The sequence below is a fragment of the Balaenoptera musculus genome, chromosome 2, assembly GCF_009873245.2.
Source record: "Balaenoptera musculus isolate JJ_BM4_2016_0621 chromosome 2, mBalMus1.pri.v3, whole genome shotgun sequence".
Lineage (NCBI taxonomy): Eukaryota > Metazoa > Chordata > Mammalia > Artiodactyla > Balaenopteridae > Balaenoptera > Balaenoptera musculus.
In genome coordinates, this window is record NC_045786.1 from 90516759 (window position 1) to 90536985 (window position 20227).

At 46.4% G+C, this 20227-nt stretch overlaps 1 protein-coding gene across 3 annotated transcripts in view; it reads left to right on the forward strand.

The window, feature by feature from the left end:
* Positions 1-17507, forward strand: part of PLA2G4E (phospholipase A2 group IVE) — a 64580-nt gene extending 47073 nt beyond the window's left edge. For 2 of the 3 annotated variants that reach the window (XM_036845148.1, XM_036845145.1), the window contains exons 14-20: positions 4177-4291; positions 4835-4972; positions 6413-6520; positions 7066-7269; positions 8815-8981; positions 16381-16564; positions 16988-17507. In XM_036845148.1, the coding sequence (XP_036701043.1) occupies positions 4177-4291; positions 4835-4972; positions 6413-6520; positions 7066-7269; positions 8815-8981; positions 16381-16564; positions 16988-17226 (1155 nt within the window). In that variant the 3' untranslated portion in view covers positions 17227-17507. The remainder of the gene's footprint in view (positions 1-4176; positions 4292-4834; positions 4973-6412; positions 6521-7065; positions 7270-8814; positions 8982-16380; positions 16565-16987) is intronic. The other variant, XM_036845146.1, reaches the window with a different exon arrangement.
* Positions 17508-20227: the final 2720 nt, after the last annotated feature.

The following is a 20227-nucleotide window of genomic DNA, read 5'->3' on the forward strand; positions in this document are numbered from 1 at the left end:
ATTTGAGTCCTCTCCCTCTTTTTCTTGATGAGTCTGGCTAATGGCTTATCAATTTTGTTTATCTTCTCAAAGAACCAACTTTTAGTTTTATTGATCTTTGCTCTTGTTTTCTTTGTTTCTATTTCATTTATTTCTGCTCTGATCTTTATGATTTCTTTCCTTCTGCTAACTTTGGGTTTTGTTTGTTCTTCTTTCTCTAGTTTCTTTAGGTGTAAGGTTAGATTGTTTACTTGAGCTTTTTCTTGTTTCTTTAGGTAGGCTTGTATAGCTATAAACTTCCCTCTTAGAACCGCTTTTGCTGCATCCCATAGGTTTTGGGTCGTCGTGTTTTCATTGTCATTTGTCTCTAGGTATTTTTTGATTTCCTCTTTGATTTCTTCAGTGATCTCTTGGTTATTTAGTAACGTATTGTTTAGCCTCCATGTGTTTGTGTTTTTTACGTTTTTTTCCCTGTAATTCATTTCTAATCTCATAGCGTTGTGGTCAGAAAAGATGCTTGATATGATTTCAATTTTCTTAAATTTACTGAGGCTTGATTTGTGACCCAAGATGTGATCTATCCTCGAGAATGTTCCATGCGCACTTGAGAAGAACGTGTAATCTGCTGTTTTTGGATGGAATGTCCTATAAATATCGATTAAATCTATCTGGTCTATTGTGTCATTTAAAGCTTCTGTTTCCTTATTTATTTTCATTTTGGATGATCTGTCCATTGGTGTAAGTGAGGTGTTAAAGTCCCCCACTATTATTGTGTTACTGTCTATTTCCTCTTTTAGAGCTGTTAGCAGTTGCCTTATGTATTGAGGTGCTCCTATGTTGGGTGCATATATATTTATAATTGTTATATCTTCTTCTTGGATTGATCCCTGGATCATTATGTAGTGTCCTTCCTTGTCTCTTGTAACATTCTTTATTTTAAAGTCTATTTTATCTGATATGCGTATAGCTACTCCAGCTTTCTTTTGATTTCCATTTGCATGGAATATCTTTTTCCATCCCCTCACTTTCAGTCTGTATGTGTCCCTAGGTCTAAAGTGGGTCTCTTGTAGACAGCATATATATGGGTCTTGTTGTTGTATCCATTCAGCCAGTCTATGTCTTTTGGTTGGGGCATTTAATCCATTCACGTTTAAGGTAATTATCGATATGTATGTTCCTATGACCATTTTCTTAATTGTTTTGGGTTTGTTTTTGTAGGTCCTTTTCTTCTCTTGTGTTTCCCACTTAGAGAAGTTCCTTTAGCATTTGTTGTAGAGCTGGTTTGGTGGTGCTGAATTCTCTTAGCTTTTGCTTGTCTGTAAAGCTTTTGATTTCTCCATCAAATCTAAATGAGATCCTTGCCGGGTAGAGTAATCTTGGTTGTAGGTTCTTCCCTTTCATCACTTTAAGTATATCATGCCACTCCCTTCTGGCTTGCAGAGTTTCTGCTGAGAAATCAGCTGTTAACCTTATGGGAGTTCCCTTGTATGTTATTTGTCGTTTTTCCCTTGCTGCTTTCAATAATTTTTCTTTGTCTTTAATTTTTGCCACTTTGATTACTATGTGTCTCGGCGTGTTTCTCCTTGGGTTTATTCTGTATGGGACTCTCTGCGCTTCCTGGACTTGGGTGGCTATTTCCTTTCCCATGTTAGGGAAGTTTTCGACTATAATCTCTTCAAATATTTTCTCTGGTCCTTTCTCTCTCTCTTCTCCTTCTGGGACCCCTATAATGTGAATGTTGTTGCGTTTAATGTTGTCCCAGAGGTCTCTTAGGCTGTCTTCATTTCCTTTCATTCTTTTTTCTTTATTCTGTTCCACAGCAGTGAATTCCACCATTCTGTCTTCCAGGTCGCTTTTCCGTTCTTCTGCCTCAGTTATTCTGCTATTGATTCCTTCTAGTGTAGTTTTCATTTCAGTTATTGTATTGTTCATCTCTGTTTGTTTGTTCTTTAATTCTTCTAGGTCTTTGTTAATCATTTCTTGCATCTTCTCAATCTTTGCCTCCATTCTTATTCCGAGGTCCTGGATCATCTTCACTATCATTATTCTGAATTCTTTTTCTGGAAGGTTGCCTATCTCCACTTCATTTAGTTGTTTTTTCTGGGGTTTTTTCTTGTTCCTTCATCTGGTACATAGCCCTCTGCCTTTTCATCTTCTCTATCTTTCTGTAACTGTGGTTTTTGGTCCACAGGCTGCAGGATTGTAGTTTTTCTTGCTTCTGTTGTCTGCCCTCTGGTGGTTGAGGCTATCTAAGAGGCTTGATGGGAGGCTCTGGTGGTGGGTAGAGCTGACTGTTGCTGTGGCGGTCAGAGCTCAGTAAAACCTTAATCCACTTGACTGTTGATGGGTGGGGCTGGGTTCCCTCCCTGTTGCTGTGGCGGTCAGAGCTCAGTAAAACCTTAATCCACTTGACTGTTGATGGGTGGGGCTGGGTTCCCTCCCTGTTGGTTGTTTTGCCTGAGGCAACCCAACACTGGAGCCTACCCGTGCTCTTTGGTGGGGTTAATGGCAGACTCTGGGAGGGCTCACGCCAAGGAGAACTTCCCAGAACCTCTGCTGCCAGTGTCCTTATCCCCACGGTGAAACAGAGCCACCACTCACCTCTGCAGGGGACCCCCCAACACCAGCAGGTAGGTCTGGTTCAGTCTCCCCCAGGGTCACTGCTCCTTCCCCTGGGTCCCGATGCACACATTACTTTGTGTGTGCCCTCCAAGAGTGGGGTCTCTGTTTCCCCCCAGTCCTGTCAAAGTCCTGCAATCAATTCCCACTAGGCTTCAAAGTCTGATTCTCTAGGAATTCCTCCTCCCGTAGCTGGACCCCCAGGTTGGGAAGCCTGACGTGGGGCTCAGAACCTTCACTCCAGTCGGTGGACTTCTGTGGTATAAGTGTTCGCCAGTCTGTGAGCCACCCACCTAGCAGTTATGGGATTTGATTTTACTCTGATTGCGCCCCTCCTACCGTCTCACTGTGGCTTCTTCTCTGTCCTTGGACGTGGGGTATCCTCCTTGGTGAAGTCCAGGGTCTTCCTATCAATGATTGTCCAGCAGCCAGTTGTGATTCTGGTGCTCTCGCAAGAGGGAGTGAGAGCACGTCCTTCTACTCCGCCATCTTGGTTAATCCCCAACAGTTAATATTTCTAACAGTAGTTAGTGCTCCATGTGGTGAGGAGGAAAGCTTTTTTTAACATTAGAGTCTGAGCATTGCCCAGGGTTTGGTGTGGGAAGGAGCCTAGGTTCCTGGGAAAGCAAGTCTAGGATTGATGGAAGGAGGCCTCTGCTCTTCCACTCTGGCCAAGGCAGGAGCTCCTTTGCCTCAGGCCCCCTTGACAATGAGTGTGGATTGGGCTCTTCCCTGAGTCTGCAACTTCCTCTCCTTCCATGATGGTCATTGCTGTGGTGCCCATATCTCTGGGCCCAGTTCTGACAGGCATCCTGTTGGCCTTTCAAGGGAGGCCTAAGAGTTGTTTGACCCACACGTGTTTACCATCCCACACAGGTTCTGTGGCCTTTACACGCTCGGGCACCCATGGATGTCACCCACCAGGCAGCTGCTTGGCCTAGGGTCAGAGCCTGGTCCTCTGAAACCTCCACTGGCCTTGTCTACACTGGCTGATTCACTTTGGGAGGTGGCCTGTGGTCCAGGCTGATCTGCAGGACTCCCACTTTGATTACACCACTTAGTGCTCTGGGGACTTAGAGGGAATTTGACTGCCATCCGGTGCCAAGTTTCCAAATCTTTTGTTAACAAAGAAGAATCTTTTTTTTTCCTCCCAAATGAATTTATGAGAGAGCCCAACATGCAAAGCAGATTTTTTTAAAATGGAGCTGCTCTGGTTTGATTAGGGGGGAAGATGATGAGGATGAAGAGGGGGCAGTGGTGGCCTCCTCCACCCCCGCCTTTTCATTCTCTGGTCCCTGGGACTCGAGGAGAACCCCAGGACTCTGAAGGACGGCCCTAAACTGCAGATCCAGTCCCCACCCTGTCCATGTGTCTGGGGTGATGAATGGCCCAAGGATGAGTGAACATTTTCGGGTACATTTTAAGAGCAGTTTGTCTGGTGTCAGGTGAGCTCTCCAGAGCAGCCTGGTGGGCTCAGGAGCCTGGTGGGCTGCCAGAGGTCCAGACTGTCCTCTTATTCTGCACCGCTTCCTGGCTGCTTGTCTGCTGCTTCTCCTTAACCATTATTTTTCCACACAGAGAAATGAATGCAAACTGTCAGATCAGAGTGCTGCTTTGTGCCAGGGCCAGAACCCCCTGCCCATCTACCTCACCATCAATGTCAAGGATGATGTAAGCAACCAGGATTTCAGAGGTAACACTGGTGGCTAGAAATTTACCCAGGGCGGGGTGGGTCCCTTCTCAGCAGGCAAGGGCACTCAGTACCCCAGCGCATGAATCCTGCCACCATACCTTTGCCAGCAAGAGTGTGCTGACAGCCGAAGAAATCCACTTGGCTACCCCCTTCTGCCCAGATGTGTGTAGCCGGTGGGCAGCAGGGGTCCTGTGGCTCCCCTGAGCAGAGACTTGATGGGACAGAGGAAATAAAGCTCGTGAAGGGAAAGAGTCCTAGACATTTCTTAAGCTGCCAGGATGGAAGGACTCTAGAGACCTGCCCTGCTTTGGGGTCTGGTTTTGGTCCGGGTTTATGAGGCGCAAACGAGCCTGTGCAGCTTGCAAAACTGTCTTGCCGGGCCAGCAGAAGCCGGTCACGGGCGCCCCCCTGTGCCCTGCGGGGGAACTGCAGCCTCCCCATCCCAGGCTCCTCGCGGCCGGGGAGACAGCGCCAGCAGGGAGAAGGGTGGGCGGGGCCGTCCCGGCCTGAGACTGATACCTTGCCCTGCTGCTTCGTGTGCAGAGTGGTTCGAGTTCTCCCCCTACGAGGTGGGCCTGCTGAAGTATGGAGGCTTCATTCCCACCGAGCTCTTCGGCTCCGAGTTCTTCATGGGGCGGCTGATGAGGAGGATCCCAGAGTCGCGGATATGCTACATGCTAGGTGACTCCTGGCTGGGGGAGGCCCCTGGGAGCCCCGCCCCATGCGGAACAGGCTCCGCGTTTGATTAGAGGAATGACTAGGAGACACGGTCTGTTCCCCCAGGATCATGTGCCAGGTGCTGGCGCTGGTTTGGGTTATCCCTTGGGCATGTGACCCTCCTGGCATTTGTCAGCGTACCCTCATTCCAGGAGAGGCTCCTGCGCCTACCAGCCTCCCAGACTGCCCTGATCTCCCTGTGACCCTGTGGGCCCAGAAGGACCTGACAGGGGCTCCTGGGTCACTGGGGAACAAAGGGGACCCTCCCAATGTCCTGGTCTCCAGTCGTCTCCCTGGTGTCCATTCCGAGCCAGACTGGGAGTTGCAGGCTGAGATGGAAGCTTCTGGAACTTCTACCCCCTTCCCCCTGGTTCCAGGAAGCAACATGCCTGTTTCCGGGGGTTGAACCAGCCCCTGGGATCCAAGGGGCCAGAGGGGACCTCAGGGTGAAGACAGAGTCTCTGGGGAAACCTGGCCCAGCTCCCAACACTATGTTCCCTGGTCCTCCAGAAGCCAGGCCCACTGAGTGCAGGGGCCTGACTGAGATGTCCACTCGTAGAGTTTTCCCCTTCAGAGCCCGAAGTACATCTGTCAAAGGGCAACCGCAAAAAACGGACCCATCTTTACAGCCTCAACAACAGTTATGCCCTTATTTAAACTAGTTGTCTGCCTCCCCTTCCTGTCCATCTATCCCAAATCCAACCCATCCCAGAAAGTCCCACTTAAGCCCCATTTCTTCTGGGAAGTCAGCCCCGAAGCCCACAGCCCCCAGCAGCCTCTCCTTCCTCTGAACACCTATGCTGTTGAGCATGTGGCTCAGAGATCTGTAGGTGAGACACTCGGACTTGAACTCTGGCTCCTCATTTATTAGCTGTGCAAAGTAGGCCAAATTACCTAACCTTCCTGAGCTTCAGTGTTCTCATCTGTAAATTGGGCTTAAGAGTAAAACCAACCTTATGGAGGATTCAAATGGGTCAATGTATGTGAAAGATTTCACATGAGCATTATTATTACTGTGTTGCATTTTTTAAATCCTAATAAGAGATGGTGTTACATTTATCGAGTGCTCACCCTGTGCCAGGCACTGTCCTAAACTAGTGTATTAACTGATGCAAGGGGTGATTTCTGGACTTGAACTTGAAGCCTGCACTTGTCAGCATTAAGTCTCTCCTGGGGCTGTGCCTTATATGCCTTCATACCCTCTCCCAGTTCCAAGAGGAGGGTGGAGAAGAGCTGAGTCACTTGTGTCGAGCTGCACCGTGGGGAGAGGGAAATGAAAACCTGTCCCACTCCCTGAGCAGCTCGACTTGGAGGGGGCATCAAGTCCAAGGCAGAATCAATCAGTGTTTGGGTGGGCCTGGAGGCTCTTGGGCAGAGCCACTCACCACTGGTCCTGCTCCCTAGGTTTGTGGAGCAGCATCTTCTCCCTGAACCTGCTCGATGCCTGGAATTTGTCCCACACCTCCGAGGAGTTTTTCCACAGGTGGACAAGGGAGAGAGTGCATGATATCGGTGGGTGACCCACCGGCTTCCCCTCCTGGCTGGGAGATAGGGGGTGGGGAAGGTGGATCAGTAACGGAGGACTGGTCGACCTGCCACGTGTTTCAACATCATCCCTATGGCCCACAGAAACAGGAAGGCAACTAGGGGGTCTTCCCTGCCTGGAAAGGAGGGTGATTGTAGTTGGACACACCTTTGCCAGCTCTGGCCTGGCCGAGGGGAGTGGATGCACCATGTGGTAGGCTTGGAAGAGCTGCACGGCGCCCAGGAGAGCTGCAGAGGGTGGGGATCTATGAATGCAGTTAAAGGTCACCCTTGTGGACTCTCTGTTTTCTCTGGAACCCCTCCTTGCCTGTCACCCCACTCCTTCTCCTCTACCCTGCCCCTGTTCTATGTCTCTCCCCTGGGTCCTCCTGGCTCCGAGAACTAGACAAGGAAGGTGTGCACTGCACTTACAGGCTGACCCCTGGGTGCAGGGCAACCATGCGGTGCTTCACCTGGGCAATCTGGGGACTCCAGCTCTGTGACCTGTCCTCCATGCCCCCCCTCCCCTGCAGAAGACGAGCCACTCCTACCTGAAATCCCCAAATGTGATGCCAACATCCTGGATACCACAGTGGTGAAGCCAGGGTCATGGCTGTCCAATACTTTCCGCAACATCCTCACCTACCGGGGCTTTGTGTCTGAGTTCCACAACTTCCTGCTGGGGCTGCAGCTGCACACCGACTACCACCAGAATGGCCAGTTCTCCACATGGAAAGGTAACCCTACCTGCTGCCCCTTGAGGCCTACCTCTGTTTAGAGGAAGGGGAAGTGGATGTGGAGGGAGAAAGGATGAGAAAACTCCTCTGCCCATGTTCATTGGGCCAAGTGGCAGACTCTCCCCACAGTGTATTCTACATCTGGTGAAGCCTTGAACAGCGGGTGGAGTGGTGGTGTATTTAATTAATTGAATCTGTACAATGACTCTATACAGCATCTGTATAACAATCCCAGCAGGTAGAAGTTGGCCCCATTTTACAGTTGGGGAAACGTGGGCCCTGACTTTCTACAGTTGTGTTCTGGGGACACCTTTTTTTTTTTCTTCTTCTTCATTTAAAAAAAAAATGGGGCTTCCCTGGTGGCGCAGTGGTTGAGAGTCTGCCTGCCAATGCAGGGGACACGGGTTCGAGCCCTGGTCTGGGAAGATCCCACATGCCGCGGAGCAGCTGGGCCCGTGAGCCACAGCTGCTGAGCCTGCGCGTCTGGAGCTTGTGCTCCGCCACAAGAGGGGCCACGACGGTGAGGGGCCCACGCACCGCGATGAGGGGTGGCCCCTGCTCGCCGTGACTAGAGGAAGCCCTCGCATAGAAAGTGAAGACCCAACACAGCCATAAATAAATAAATAAATAAATAAATTTTTTAAAAATGTATTTATTTTATTTTATTTATTTTTGGCTGCGTTGGGTCTTCGTTGCTGTGCGCGGGTTTTCTCTAGTTGCGGCAAGTGGGGGCTACTCTTCGTTGCAGTGCGCGGGCCTCTCGTTGCGGTGGCTTCTCTTGCGGCAGAGCACAGGCTCTAGGCATGCGGGCTTCAGCAGTTATGGCGTGTGGGCTCAGTAGTTGTGGGGCAAAGGCTTAGTTGCTCCGCGGCATGTGGGATCTTCCCGGACCAGAGCTCGAACCCATGTCCACTGCATTGGCAGGCGGATTCTTAACCACTGCACCACCAGGGAAGCCCCTGGGGACACCTTTTAATGTAAGTGCTGCCCCCGGAGTTGGGCAGGGATGGCCCAGCCCAAGCTCCTCCAAATGGTGAGTGGCAGAGCTGGCTCTTAAACTGTGGTCTTGCAGCTTCAACTCAGGACTTCGTCCCCACCCTGCTGAGGCTCTAAATTTGACTTTCCACCATCTTTGGTATTTTACTTGGCCACAGCCTGCAATGGCTGCTTGAGCCTGGGCTAATAATCTTTGTCCTCACTCTCTGGGGCAGAAAAGGCAGCTGGCTCTGGGCCCACGGTTTGCACTAATTTATAGGATAGTCTTAAGCCCCTGCTACACCACAAATTCTGTGGCTGAGCGTTAGTGGGCTTTCTGTGCATGTTCCATAAAAGACTTGCTAAACCCCCCAGGTAATGCTGTTCTTCTTCAGCCTACCCAGGGGTACACTGGGACTCACCGGGCACCCTGACCAAGCGGGGCGGCTGGAGGCCAGGCTGAAGTGGATGAGCTCCGGGCAGGGCATCCCATCCCCACCAGGTGCCTCTGACCATCTGCTGAGATCAGGGCGCCAAGGAGTAAGGATAACCACAAGCCTTGACTTTCAGACACGGTGCTGGATGGCTTCCCAAACCAGCTGACAGGGTCCGTGAAACACTTGTGCCTGCTGGACACTGCATTCTTCGTCAACTCCAGCTACCCGCCCATCCTCAGGCCGGAGAGAAAAGCTGACCTCATCATCCACCTCAGTTACTGTGCTGGGTCCCAGACAAAGGCAAGTTTGGCAAAGAAAGGCTCCCGCCCCACTCCCCACAGGCTCCTAGACTTAGCATCAGAGAAGCTCAAGCCACTATCCCTGATGGAGGTTAGACGTCCAAACCTCAGGGGCGTAGCCCGCTGGCCCTCACGCAATGGGTTTACTAGATTTACTGAGCTAATTCCAATTTTATTCTTACATTTGAGCATTTCCCATATTTGGCAATTCTTTAGCTGCAAAGAAAAAAAGAGTTTAAAAAGTAACCTTAGGGCTTCCCTGGTGGCACAGTGGTTGAGAATCCACCTGCCAATTCAGGGGACACGGGTTCGAGCCCTGATCCGGGAAGAACCCACATGCCGTGGAGCAACTAAGCCCGTGCGCTACAACTACCGAGCCTGTGCTCTAGAGCCGGCGAGCCATAACTGCTGAGCCCGCAAGCCACAACTACTGAAGCCTGCGTGCCTAGAGCCCGTGCTCTGCAATAAAAGAAGCCACCGCAGTGAGAAGCCCGCACACAACAATGAAGACCCAATGCAGCCAAAAATAAATAAATACATAAATTTATTTAAAAAATAATAATAATAACCTTAATAGAGCCCAGTCAATTGTAAAGTTTTGTACCACTTCAGGAGCTTGTAATCCTATTTTCAAAGTGATCACATGGTCTCCCCACTTCCAGGAAGTATGAGCCTCCATGTAATTACACCGAAGAGTTAGAACCAGAGATTTTTATTTATTTTTATTTATTTCCTTTTGAAAAGTTCTGGATTTTCAAGGGAAAGAAATTGGTTATTGGTCTACTTTATTTATTTATTTTATTATTATTATTATTATTTTTTATACAGCAGGTTCTTATTAGTCTTCAATTTTATACACATCAGTGTATACATGTCAATCCCAGTCGCCCAATTCAGCACACCACCATCCCCACCCCACCGCGGTTTTCCCCCCTTGGTGTCCATACGTTTGTTCTCTACATCTGTGTCTCAACTTCTGCCCTGCAAACCGGTTCATCTGTACCATTTTTCTAGGTTCCACATACATGCGTTAATATACGATATTTGTTTTTCTCTTTCTGACTTACTTCACTCTGTATGACAGTCTCTAGATCCATCCACATCTCAACAAATGACTCAATTTCGTTCCTTTTTATGGCTGAGTAATATTCCATTGTATATATGTACCACAACTTCTTTATCCATTCATCTGTCGATGGGCATTTAGGTTGCTTCCATGACCTGGCTATTGTAAATAGTGCTGCAATGAACATTGGGGTGCATGTGTCTTTTTGAATTATGGTTTTCTCTGGGTATACGCCCAGTAGTGGGATTGCTGGGTCATATGGTAATTCTATTTTTAGTTTTTTAAAGAACCTCCATACTGTTCTCCATAGTGGCTGTATCAATTTACACTCCCACCGACAGTGCAAGAGGGTTCTCTTTTCTCCACACCCTCTCCAGCATTTGTTGTTTGTAGATTTTCTGATGATGCCCATTCTAACTGGTGTGAGGTGATACCTCATTGTAGTTTTGATTTGCATTTCTCTAATAATTAGCGATGTTGAGCAGCTTTTCATGTGCTTCTTGGCCATCTGTATGTCTTCTTTGGAGAAATGTCTGTTTAGGTCTTCTGCCCATTTTTGGATGGGGTTGTTTGTTTCTTTAATATTGAGCTGCATGAGCTGTTTATATATTTTGGAGATTAATCCTTTGTCCTTTGATTCGTTTGCAAATATTTTCTCCCATTCTGAGGGTTGTCTTTTCGTCTTGTTGATGGTTTCCTTTGCTGTGCAAAAGCTTTGAAGTTTCATTAGGTCCCATTTGTTTACTTTTGTTTTTATTTCCAGTACTCTAGGAGGTGGATCAAAAAAGATCTTGCTGTGATTTATGTCAAAGAGTGTTCTTCCTATGTTTTCCTCTAAGAGTTTTTTAGTGTCCGGTCTTACATTTAGGTCTCGAATCCATTTTGAGTTTATTTTTGTGTATGGTGTTAGGGAGTGTTCTAATTTCATTCTTTTACATGTAGCTGTCCAGTTTTCCCAGAACCACTTATTGAAGAGACTGTCTTTTCTCCATTGTATATCTTTGCCTCCTTTGTCATAGATTAGTTGACCATAGGTGCGTGGGTTAATCTCTGGGCTTTCTATCTTGTTCCATTGATCTATGTTTCTGTTTTTGTGCCAATACCATATTGTCTTGATTACTGTAGCTTTGTGGTATAGTCTGAAGTCAGGGAGTCTGATTCCTCCAGCTCTGTTTTTTTCCCTTAAGACTGCTTTGGCTACTCGGGTTCTTTTGTGTCTCCATACAAATTTTAAGATTATTTGTTCTAGTTCCATAAAAAATGCCATTGGTAATTTGATAGGGATTGCATTGAATCTGTAGATTGCTTTGGGTTGTATAGTCATTTTCACAATATTGATTCTTCCAATCCAAGAACATGGTATATCTCTCCATCTGTTGGTATCATCTTTAATTTCTTTCATCAGTGTCTTATAGTTTTCTGCATACAGGTCTTTTGTCTCCCTAGGTAGGTTTATTCCTAGGTATTTTATTCTTTTTGTTGCAATGGTAAATGGGAGTGTTTCCATAATTTCTCTTTCAGATTTTTCATCATTAGTGTATAGGAATGCAAGAGATTTCTGTGCATTAATTTTGTATCCTGCAACTTTACCAAATTCATTGATTAGCTCTAGTAGTTTTCTGGTGGCATCTTTCGGATTCTCTATGTATAGTATCATGTCATCTGCAAACAGTGACAGTTTTACTTCTTCTTTTCCAATTTGTATTCCTTTTATTTCTTTTTCTTCTCTGATTGCCGTGGCTAGGACTTCCAAGACTATGTTGAATAATAGTGGTGAGAGTGGACATCCTTGTCTTGTTCCTGATCTTAGAGGAAATGCTTTCAGTTTTTCACCATTGAGAATGATGTTTGCTGTGGCTTTGTCGTATATGGCCTTTATTATGTTGAGGTAGGTTCCCTCTATGGCCACTTTCTGGAGAGTTTTTATCATAAATGGGTGTTGAATTTTGTCAAAAGCTTTTTCTTCATCTACTGAGATGATCATATGGTTTTTATTCTTCAATTTGTTAATATGGTATATCACATTGATTGATTTGCGTATATTGAAGAATCCTTGCATCCCTGGGATAAATCCCACTTGATCATGGTGTATGATCCTTTTAATGTGTTGTTGGATTCTGTTTGCTAGTATTTTGTTGAGGATTTTTGCATCTATATTCATCAGTGATATTGGCCTGTAATTTTCTTTTTGTGTAGTATCTTTGTCTGGTTTTGGTATCAGGGTGATGGTGGCCTCATAGAATGAGTTTGGGAGTGTTCCTTCCTCTGCAATTTTTTGGAAGAGTTTGAGAAGGATGGGTGTTAGCTCTTCTCTAAATGTTTGATAGAATTCACCTGTGAATCCATCTGGTCCTGGACTTTTGTTTGTTGGAAGATTTTTAATCACAGTTTCAATTTCATTACTTGTGATTGGTCTGTTCATATTTTCTATTTCTTCCTGGTTCAGTCTTGGAAGTTTATACCTTTCTAAGAATTTGTCCATTTCTTCCAGGTTGTCCATTTTATTGGCATAGGGTTGCTTGTAGCAGTCTCTTAGGATGCTTTGTATTTCTGTGGTGTCTGTTGTAACTTTTCCTTTTTCATTTCTAATTTTATTGGTTTGAGTCCTCTCCCTCTTTTTCTTGATGAGTCTGGCTAATGGTTTATCAATTTTGTTTATCTTCTCAGAGAACCAGCTTTTAGTTTTATTGATCTTTGCTGTTGTTTTCTTTGTTTCTATTTCATTTATTTCTGCTCTTGTCTTTATGATTTCTTTCCTTCTGCTAACTTTGGGTTTTGTTTGTTCTTCTTCCTCTAGTGCCTTTAGGTGTAAGGTTAGATTGTTTACTTGAGATTTTTCTGTTTCTTGAGGTAGGCTTGTATAGCTATAAACTTCCCTCTTAGAACTGCTTTTGCTGCATCCCATAGGTTTTGGATCGTCATGTTTTCATTGTCATTTGTCTCTAGGTATTTTTTGATTTCCTCTTTGATTTCTTCTGTGATGTCTTGGTTATTTAGTAACGTATTGTTTAGCCTCCATGTGTTTGTTTTTTACGTTTTTTCCCCTGTAATTCATTTCTACTCTCATAGCGTTGTTGTCAGAAAAGATGCTTGGTATGATTTCAATTTTCTTAAATTTACTGAGGCTTGATTTGTGACCCAAGATGTGATCTATCCTGGAGAATGTTCCGTGCGCACTTGAGAAGAAAGTGTAATCTGCGGTTTATGGATGGAATGTCCTATAAATATCAATTAAATTTCTCTGGTCTATTGTGTCATTTAAAGCTTCTGTTTCCTTATTTATTTTCATTTTAGATGATCTGTCCATTGGTGTAAGTGAGGTGTTAAAGTCCCCCACTATGATTGTGTTACTGTCGATTTCCTCTTTTATAGCTGTTAGCAGTTGCCTTATGTATTGAGGTGCTTCTATGTTGGGCGCATATATGTTTATAATTGTTATATCTTCTTCTTGGATTGATCCCTTGATCATTATGGAGTGTCCTTCCTTGTCTCTTGTAACATTCTTTATTTTAAAGTCTATTTTATCTGATATGCGTATAGCTACTCCAGCTTTCTTTTGATTTCCATTTGCATGGAATATCTTTTTCCATCCCCTCACTTCCAGTCTGTATGTGTCCCTAGGTCTGAAGTGGGTCTCTTGTTGACAGCATATATATGGGTGTTGTTTTTGTATCCATTCAACAAGCTTGTGTCTTTTGGTTGGAGCATTTAATCCATTCACATTTAAGGTAATTATCGATATGTATGTTCCTATGACCATTTTCTTAATTGTTTTGGGTTTGTTTTTGTAGCTCCTTTTCTTCTCTTGTGTTTCCCACTTAGAGAGGTTCCTTTAGCATTTGTTGTAGAGCTGGTTTGGTGGTGCTGAATTCTCTTAGCTTTTGCTTGTCTGTAAAGCTTTTGATTTCTCCGTCGAATCTGAATGAGATCCTGGCTGGGTAGAGTAATCTTGGTTGTAGGTTCTTCCCGTTCATCACTTTAAGTATATCATGCCACTGCCTTCTGGCTTGTAGAGTTTCTGCTGAGAAATCAGCTGTTAACCTTATGGGAGTTCCCTTGTATGTTATTTGTCGTTTTTCCCTTGCTGCTTTCAATAATTTTTCTTTGTCTTTAATTTTTGCCAATTTGATTACTATGTGTCTTGGCGTGTTTCTCCTTGGGTTTATCCTGTATGGGACTCGCTGCGCTTCCTGGACTTGGGTGGCTATTTCCTTTCCCACATTAGGGAAGTTTTCGACTATAATCTCTTCAAATATTTTCTCTGGTCCTTTCTCTCTCTCTTCTCCTCCTGGGACCCCTATAATGCGAATGTTGTTGCGTTTAATGTTGTCCCAGAGGTCTCTTAGGCTGTCTTCATTTCCTTTCATTCTTTTTTCTTTATTCTGTTCCACAGCAGTGAATTCCACCATTCTGTCTTCCAGGTCGCTTTTCCGTTCTTCTGCCTCAGTTATTCTGCTTTTGATTCCTTCTAGTGTAATTTTCATTTCAGTTATTGTATTGTTCATCTCTGTTTGTTTGTTCTTTAATTCTTCTAGGTCTTTGTTAAACATTTCTTGCATCTTCTCAATCTTTGCCTCCATTCTTTTTCCGAGGTCCCTGATCATCTTCACTATCATTATTCTGAATTCCTTTTCTGGAAGGTTGCCTATCTCTGCTTCATTTAGTTGTTTTTCTGGGGTTTTATCTTGTTCCTTCATCTGGTACATAGCCCTCTGCCTTTTCATCTTGTCTATCTTTCTGTGAATGTGGTTTTTGTTCTACAGGCTACAGGACTGTAGTTCTTCTTGCTTCTGCTGTCTGCCCTTTGCTGGATGAGGCTATGTAAGGGGCTTGTGTAAGTTTCCTGATAGGAGGGACTGGTGGTGGGTAGAGCTGACTGTTGATTTGGTGGGCAGAGCTCAGTAAAACTGTAATCCTCTTGAATGTTGATGGGTGGGGCTGGGTTCCCTCCCTGTTGGTTGTTTGGCCTGAGGCGACCCAACACTGGAGCCTACCTGGCCTCTTTGGTGGGGCTAATGACAGACTCTGGGAGGGCTCATGCCAAGGAGTATTTCCCAGAACTTCTGCTGCCAGTGTCCTTGTCCCCACGGTGAGCCACAGCCACCCCCCGCCTCTGCAGGAGACCCTCCAACACTAGCAGGTAGGTCTGGTTCAGTCTCCCCTGGGGTCACTGCTCCTTCCCCTGGGTCCCGATGCACACACTACTTTATGTGCGCCCTCCAAGAGTGGAGTCTCTGTTTCCCCCAGTCCTGTCAAAGTCCTGCAATCAATTCCCACTACCCTTCAAAGTCTGATTGTCTAGGAATTCCTCCTCCCATTGCCAGACCCCCAGGTTGGGAAGCCTGACGTGGGGCTCAGAACCTTCACTCCAGTCGGTGGACTTCTGTGGTATAAGTGTTCTCCAGTCTGTGAGTCACCCACCCAGCAGTTAAGGGATTTGATTTTACTGTGATTGCACCCCTCCTACCGTCTCATTGTGGCTTCTCCTTTGTCTTTGGATGTGGGGTATCTTTTTTGGTGAGTTCCAGTGTCTTCCTGTCGATGATTGTCCAGCAGCTAGTTGTGATTCTGGTGTTCTCGCAAGAGGGAGTGAGAGCACGTCCTTCTACTCCTCCATCTTGGTTCCTCTCCCTGGTCTACTTTAATACAGTCCTATCCTGAGGCCAGGGAAAGGGGAGTGTAGACAGATGACAAGGATGACACCAATGATAATGGCCTATGTTTGTAAACAAGGGACAGCATACTTTCCTACACATGATCTCACTTGATCCTTATGCCATGTCTTTGAGGTAGATGGCACAACTGCTATTATTCCTATGTTATAGTTGAGGAAGGTGAGGCACAGAGAGGGTAAATGGCTTGCTTAAGATTGCACAGCTAGTGAGCTTAGAACGGGGAAGAACTAAGGGGATTCTGATACTCCAAGTCTGCTGCTTTTTGTGTTACATCATGTTTATAAAGATGCCCTTTCAGAGTCCTTTCTGGTCCTGTCACGTTCCAAAGCCCATGCGTGTCCCGCAGGAGCCTGGCCAGCCATGGCTGTCACCCTCTTAGGGAGCCACCCACATCTCCAGGTCTGTGGGTGAAGCATCATCAGAAGGGCTTCTGTCCAGTTTACTTGGGGAAGGAGCTTGCGGTTGGACACACACCAGCCTACTGACTCAGGCTCTTCATCCTGATCCAGCTTTGTCCTAAAAATAGCACAAATAGGCAAAGCAGTTGGAGACCCGAGTTGTTAGCTGGGGAAATCAGAAAGCTGGACCTAAGAATTCTGTGTTTCTTGCCCACCCTCACCCCTCCTGATACTCAAACATGTCCTCCTGTGATGTTCCAGCCCATGAAACAAACCTGCAAGTACTGCACCGAGCAGAACATCCCCTTCCCCAAATACGAGGTGCAGGAGGAGGATGATAAGCTCAAGGAGTGCTACCTGCTGGAGAACTCCCAGGAATCCGATGCCCCCATTGTGATTTTCTTCCCACTCATCAACGACACCTTCCAAAAGTACAAGGCCCCAGGTAAGTCGCCGTGAGCTCGGGTCCCACCCCAACTGGCCTTGGATGGAGAGCTCCTGTTCTTAGATGTGTGCAGTCTTCCGACAGCACTAACGGGGAAGCCTGACATAGCTCCTGTCTGAGCCAAACTTGGCTTCGGTGAGAAAGAACAGCCCCCCATGCCCCTGTGCACCGCCGATGTCAAGCTCTCCTCTTTCAGTCATTCACAGCCTGGCGCTGTGCGGTGCCACGGAGGTCCTGAGATGGGCAAGCTATGTCCCTGCCCTGGGGGGCTAGGAGGTGTGCGTGCGCATCTGCATGTGTGAGTGTGCACATGGGCACGTTTTCTTGTGGGTGTGCAGGGGTGGGCCTCGGGGAGAGGGACAGAAACAAACCATTACAACCTCACGTGATAAGGGGCTACAGCAAGTCCTTCTGCTCCTCCAGGTGTGGAGCGAAGCCCCGAGGAGCTGGAGCAGGGCCAGATTGACATCTGTGGTCCCAAAAGTCCCTATGCCACCAAGGAGCTGACGTACACGGAGGCCGCCTTCGACAAGCTGGTGAAGCTCTCCGAATATAACATCCTGAATAACAAGGACAAGCTCCTTCAGGCCTTGCGACTGGCAGTAGAGAAGAAGAAACGCCTGAAGAGCCAGTGTCCCCCTAAAGTCCCAGGACACCCCTAAAGAGTCCCCCTAAAGTCCCAGGACAATCCTGTGTCTGCTTCTAGCATCAGAGGCGCAGAACCCAGGGCTGACTGGCCCTCACAGCCAGCTCCGCTCTCTAGCAAGGGCTGCAGGCAGGCTGGCCTGGGCTTTCTATCAAAAAATTAAAATTAAAAAAAAAAAGTTGAGGGAGAAAGAGAAACAGACAAAGGAAAATAACAAGGGGATGTATTTGGGGCTTTATACCCACTGGAATTTTTTTTTTAAACATCTTTATTGGAGTATAATTGCTTTACACTGTTGTGTTAGTTGCTGCTGTATAACAGTGAATCAGCTATACGTATACATATATCCCCATATCCCCTCCCTCTTGCACCTCCCTCCCACCCTCCCTATCCCCCCCTCTAGGTGGTCACAAAGCACCGAGCTGATCTCCCTGTGCTATGCAGCTGCTTCCCACTAGCTATCTATTTTACGTTTGGTAGTGTATATATGTCCATGCCACTCTCTCACTTCGTCCCAGCTTCCCGTTCCCCCTCCCCGTGTCCTCAAGTCCATTCTCTACGTCTGCATCTTTATTCCTGTCCTGCCCCTAGGTACATCAGAACCTTTTTTTTTTTTTTTTTTTTAGATTCCATATATATGTGTTAGCCTACACGTATATTTTGTTTTTCTCCTTCTGACTTCCTTCACTCTGTATGACAGACTCTAGGTCCATCCACCTCACTACAAATAGTTCAATTTCATTTCTTTTTATGGCTGAGTAATATTCCATTGTGTATATGTGCCACATCTTCTTTATCCATTTGTCTGTTGACGGACACTTAGGTTGCTTCCGTGTCCTGGCTATTGTACATAGTGCTGCAATGAACGTTGTGGTACATGTCTCTTTGAATTATGGTTTTCTCAGGGTATATGCCCAGTAGTATACCCACTGGAATTTTTTTTAAACCTTCCCTGCAGGGAAGGGGATCCAATAGCCACAGGCTCCCACACATGCCTGAAGTGTGGAGAATAATAGCACGGCCCAATTTTATTTATATAAGAGGCTCGTTCTCCAGAAACCTCGGACTCAGAGCTGGAACTCAAAGCCCTCCCCTCACTACTCCTCTCTGCTCGGGAAATGCACAAGAGGACCTGAGAAGCATTCTGGGTTCTCTGGAAAAATGCTTTTTAATTTTTTTTATTTCTGAAGGTGGTCTTTATTTTTTTTAATTTTTTTTAACATCTTTATTGGAGTATAATTGCTTTACAATGGTGTGTTAGTTTCTGCTTTATAACAAGGTGAATCAGCTGTACATATACATATATCCCCATATCCCCTCCCTCTTGCACCTCCCTCCCACCCTCCTTATCCCACCCCTCTAGGTGGTCACAAACCACCGAGCTGATCTCCCTGTGCTATGCGGCTGCTTCCCACTAGCTATCTGTTTTACATTTGGCATTTGGTAATGTATATATGTCCATGCCACTCTCTCACTTCGTCCCAGCTTCCCCTTCCCCCTCCCCATGTCCTCAAGTCCATTCTCTATGTCTGCGTTTTTATTCCTGCCCTGCCCCTAGGTTCTTCGTAACCATGTTTTTTGTTTTTGTTTTTGTTTTTTAGATTCCATGTATATGTGTTAGCATACGGTGTTTTTCTCTTTCTGACTTACTTCAAATGCTTTTTTAAATTTAAGGCAATTGTATTCTTGTGATTTTTATAGGCAATTGTATTTTGTGATTTTTATTTTTATGAATCAGCTTATTAATAGGAAGCATAATGCTTGAGGATCTAGATGGAGCACTAGAGACATCCTGGTCTCTTCAACAACAAACACAAACAGGTGATGGGGTTTCAGCAGCCCCTCTGCAGCCACTCAAAGGCCCAGGACAAGTGATTCCTTTGATCCCCACTGGGCAGCCTCGACTGAGCATCCAGCTCCGGCGAAATGCCAGGCGAAGCCCAAGTCTGCAGCTCCGGTTCACCGAACAAGGATCTGGGATGCAGCTCTGGGACGTCTGGGCAGGTACATCGGGCATCAGGTGAGTGATGCTGCCTGGTGCCGCCACTCAACGGGGCCACCGCTCGCTGACCACCCTGCTCCAGGAGCACTTCTCCATCCTCTTACCACCTCCTCTCTGGTTTCCAGATGGTATTACTTATTTCTAAGCGGCATTTCTCTTATTTATTCTGTAAACACTGTGGCCAGAACATCCCAATTCTTGAAGAGTCACCCTGAGATAACACAACTGGAAAGGATCAACCCAGAAAGGACTAGGTTAACCCTGAGGAAAATGCTCATCTTTGGAGATGGTTTCCAGATGAATCTCTGGGAAAGCCCTGGGACACAAAAGCTCAAAGTATCCACATCTCCCATCAGGCTGGGAACTTAACTAAAGAAATGTGTAGGACTTCCCACTGTGGCGCAGTGGTTAAGAATCCACCTGCCAATGCAGGGGACACGGGTTCAAGCCCTGGTCTGGGAAGATCCCACATGCCGCGGAGCAACTAAGCTCGTGCGCCACAACTACTGAGCCTGCGCTCTAGAGCCTGCAAGCCACAACTACTGAGCCCGCATGCGACAACTACTGAAGCCCACGCGCCTAGAGCCCGTGCTCCACAACAAGAGAAGCCACCGCAATGAGAAGCCCATGCACTGCAACGAAGAGTAGCCCCCAGCTCTCCACAACTAGACAAAGCCCTTGCACAGCAACGAAGACCCAATGCAGCCAAAAATAAATAAATAAATTTATTAAAAAAAAAAAAAAGAAAGAAATGTGTAACCTGAGCCATTGAGATGCCTGTGCTGATGGAAGGTGTGACCAGAAAGGCATGTGGTCTACATGAAGCCCAGCAAACCTGGAAGACATGACCCTCTCTCTGGGCCACCATGCTCCCTAAGCAGTCCTTTGGATGTTAGGAGATGTGCAGTGACAGGTGTCAAAAGTTTACCAAAATTGTCCTCTGATTTACATCCTTGCTACCCAAAGTGTGGTGTGGAACTAGTTAGAAATGCAGAATCTCAGGCCCCACCCTAGC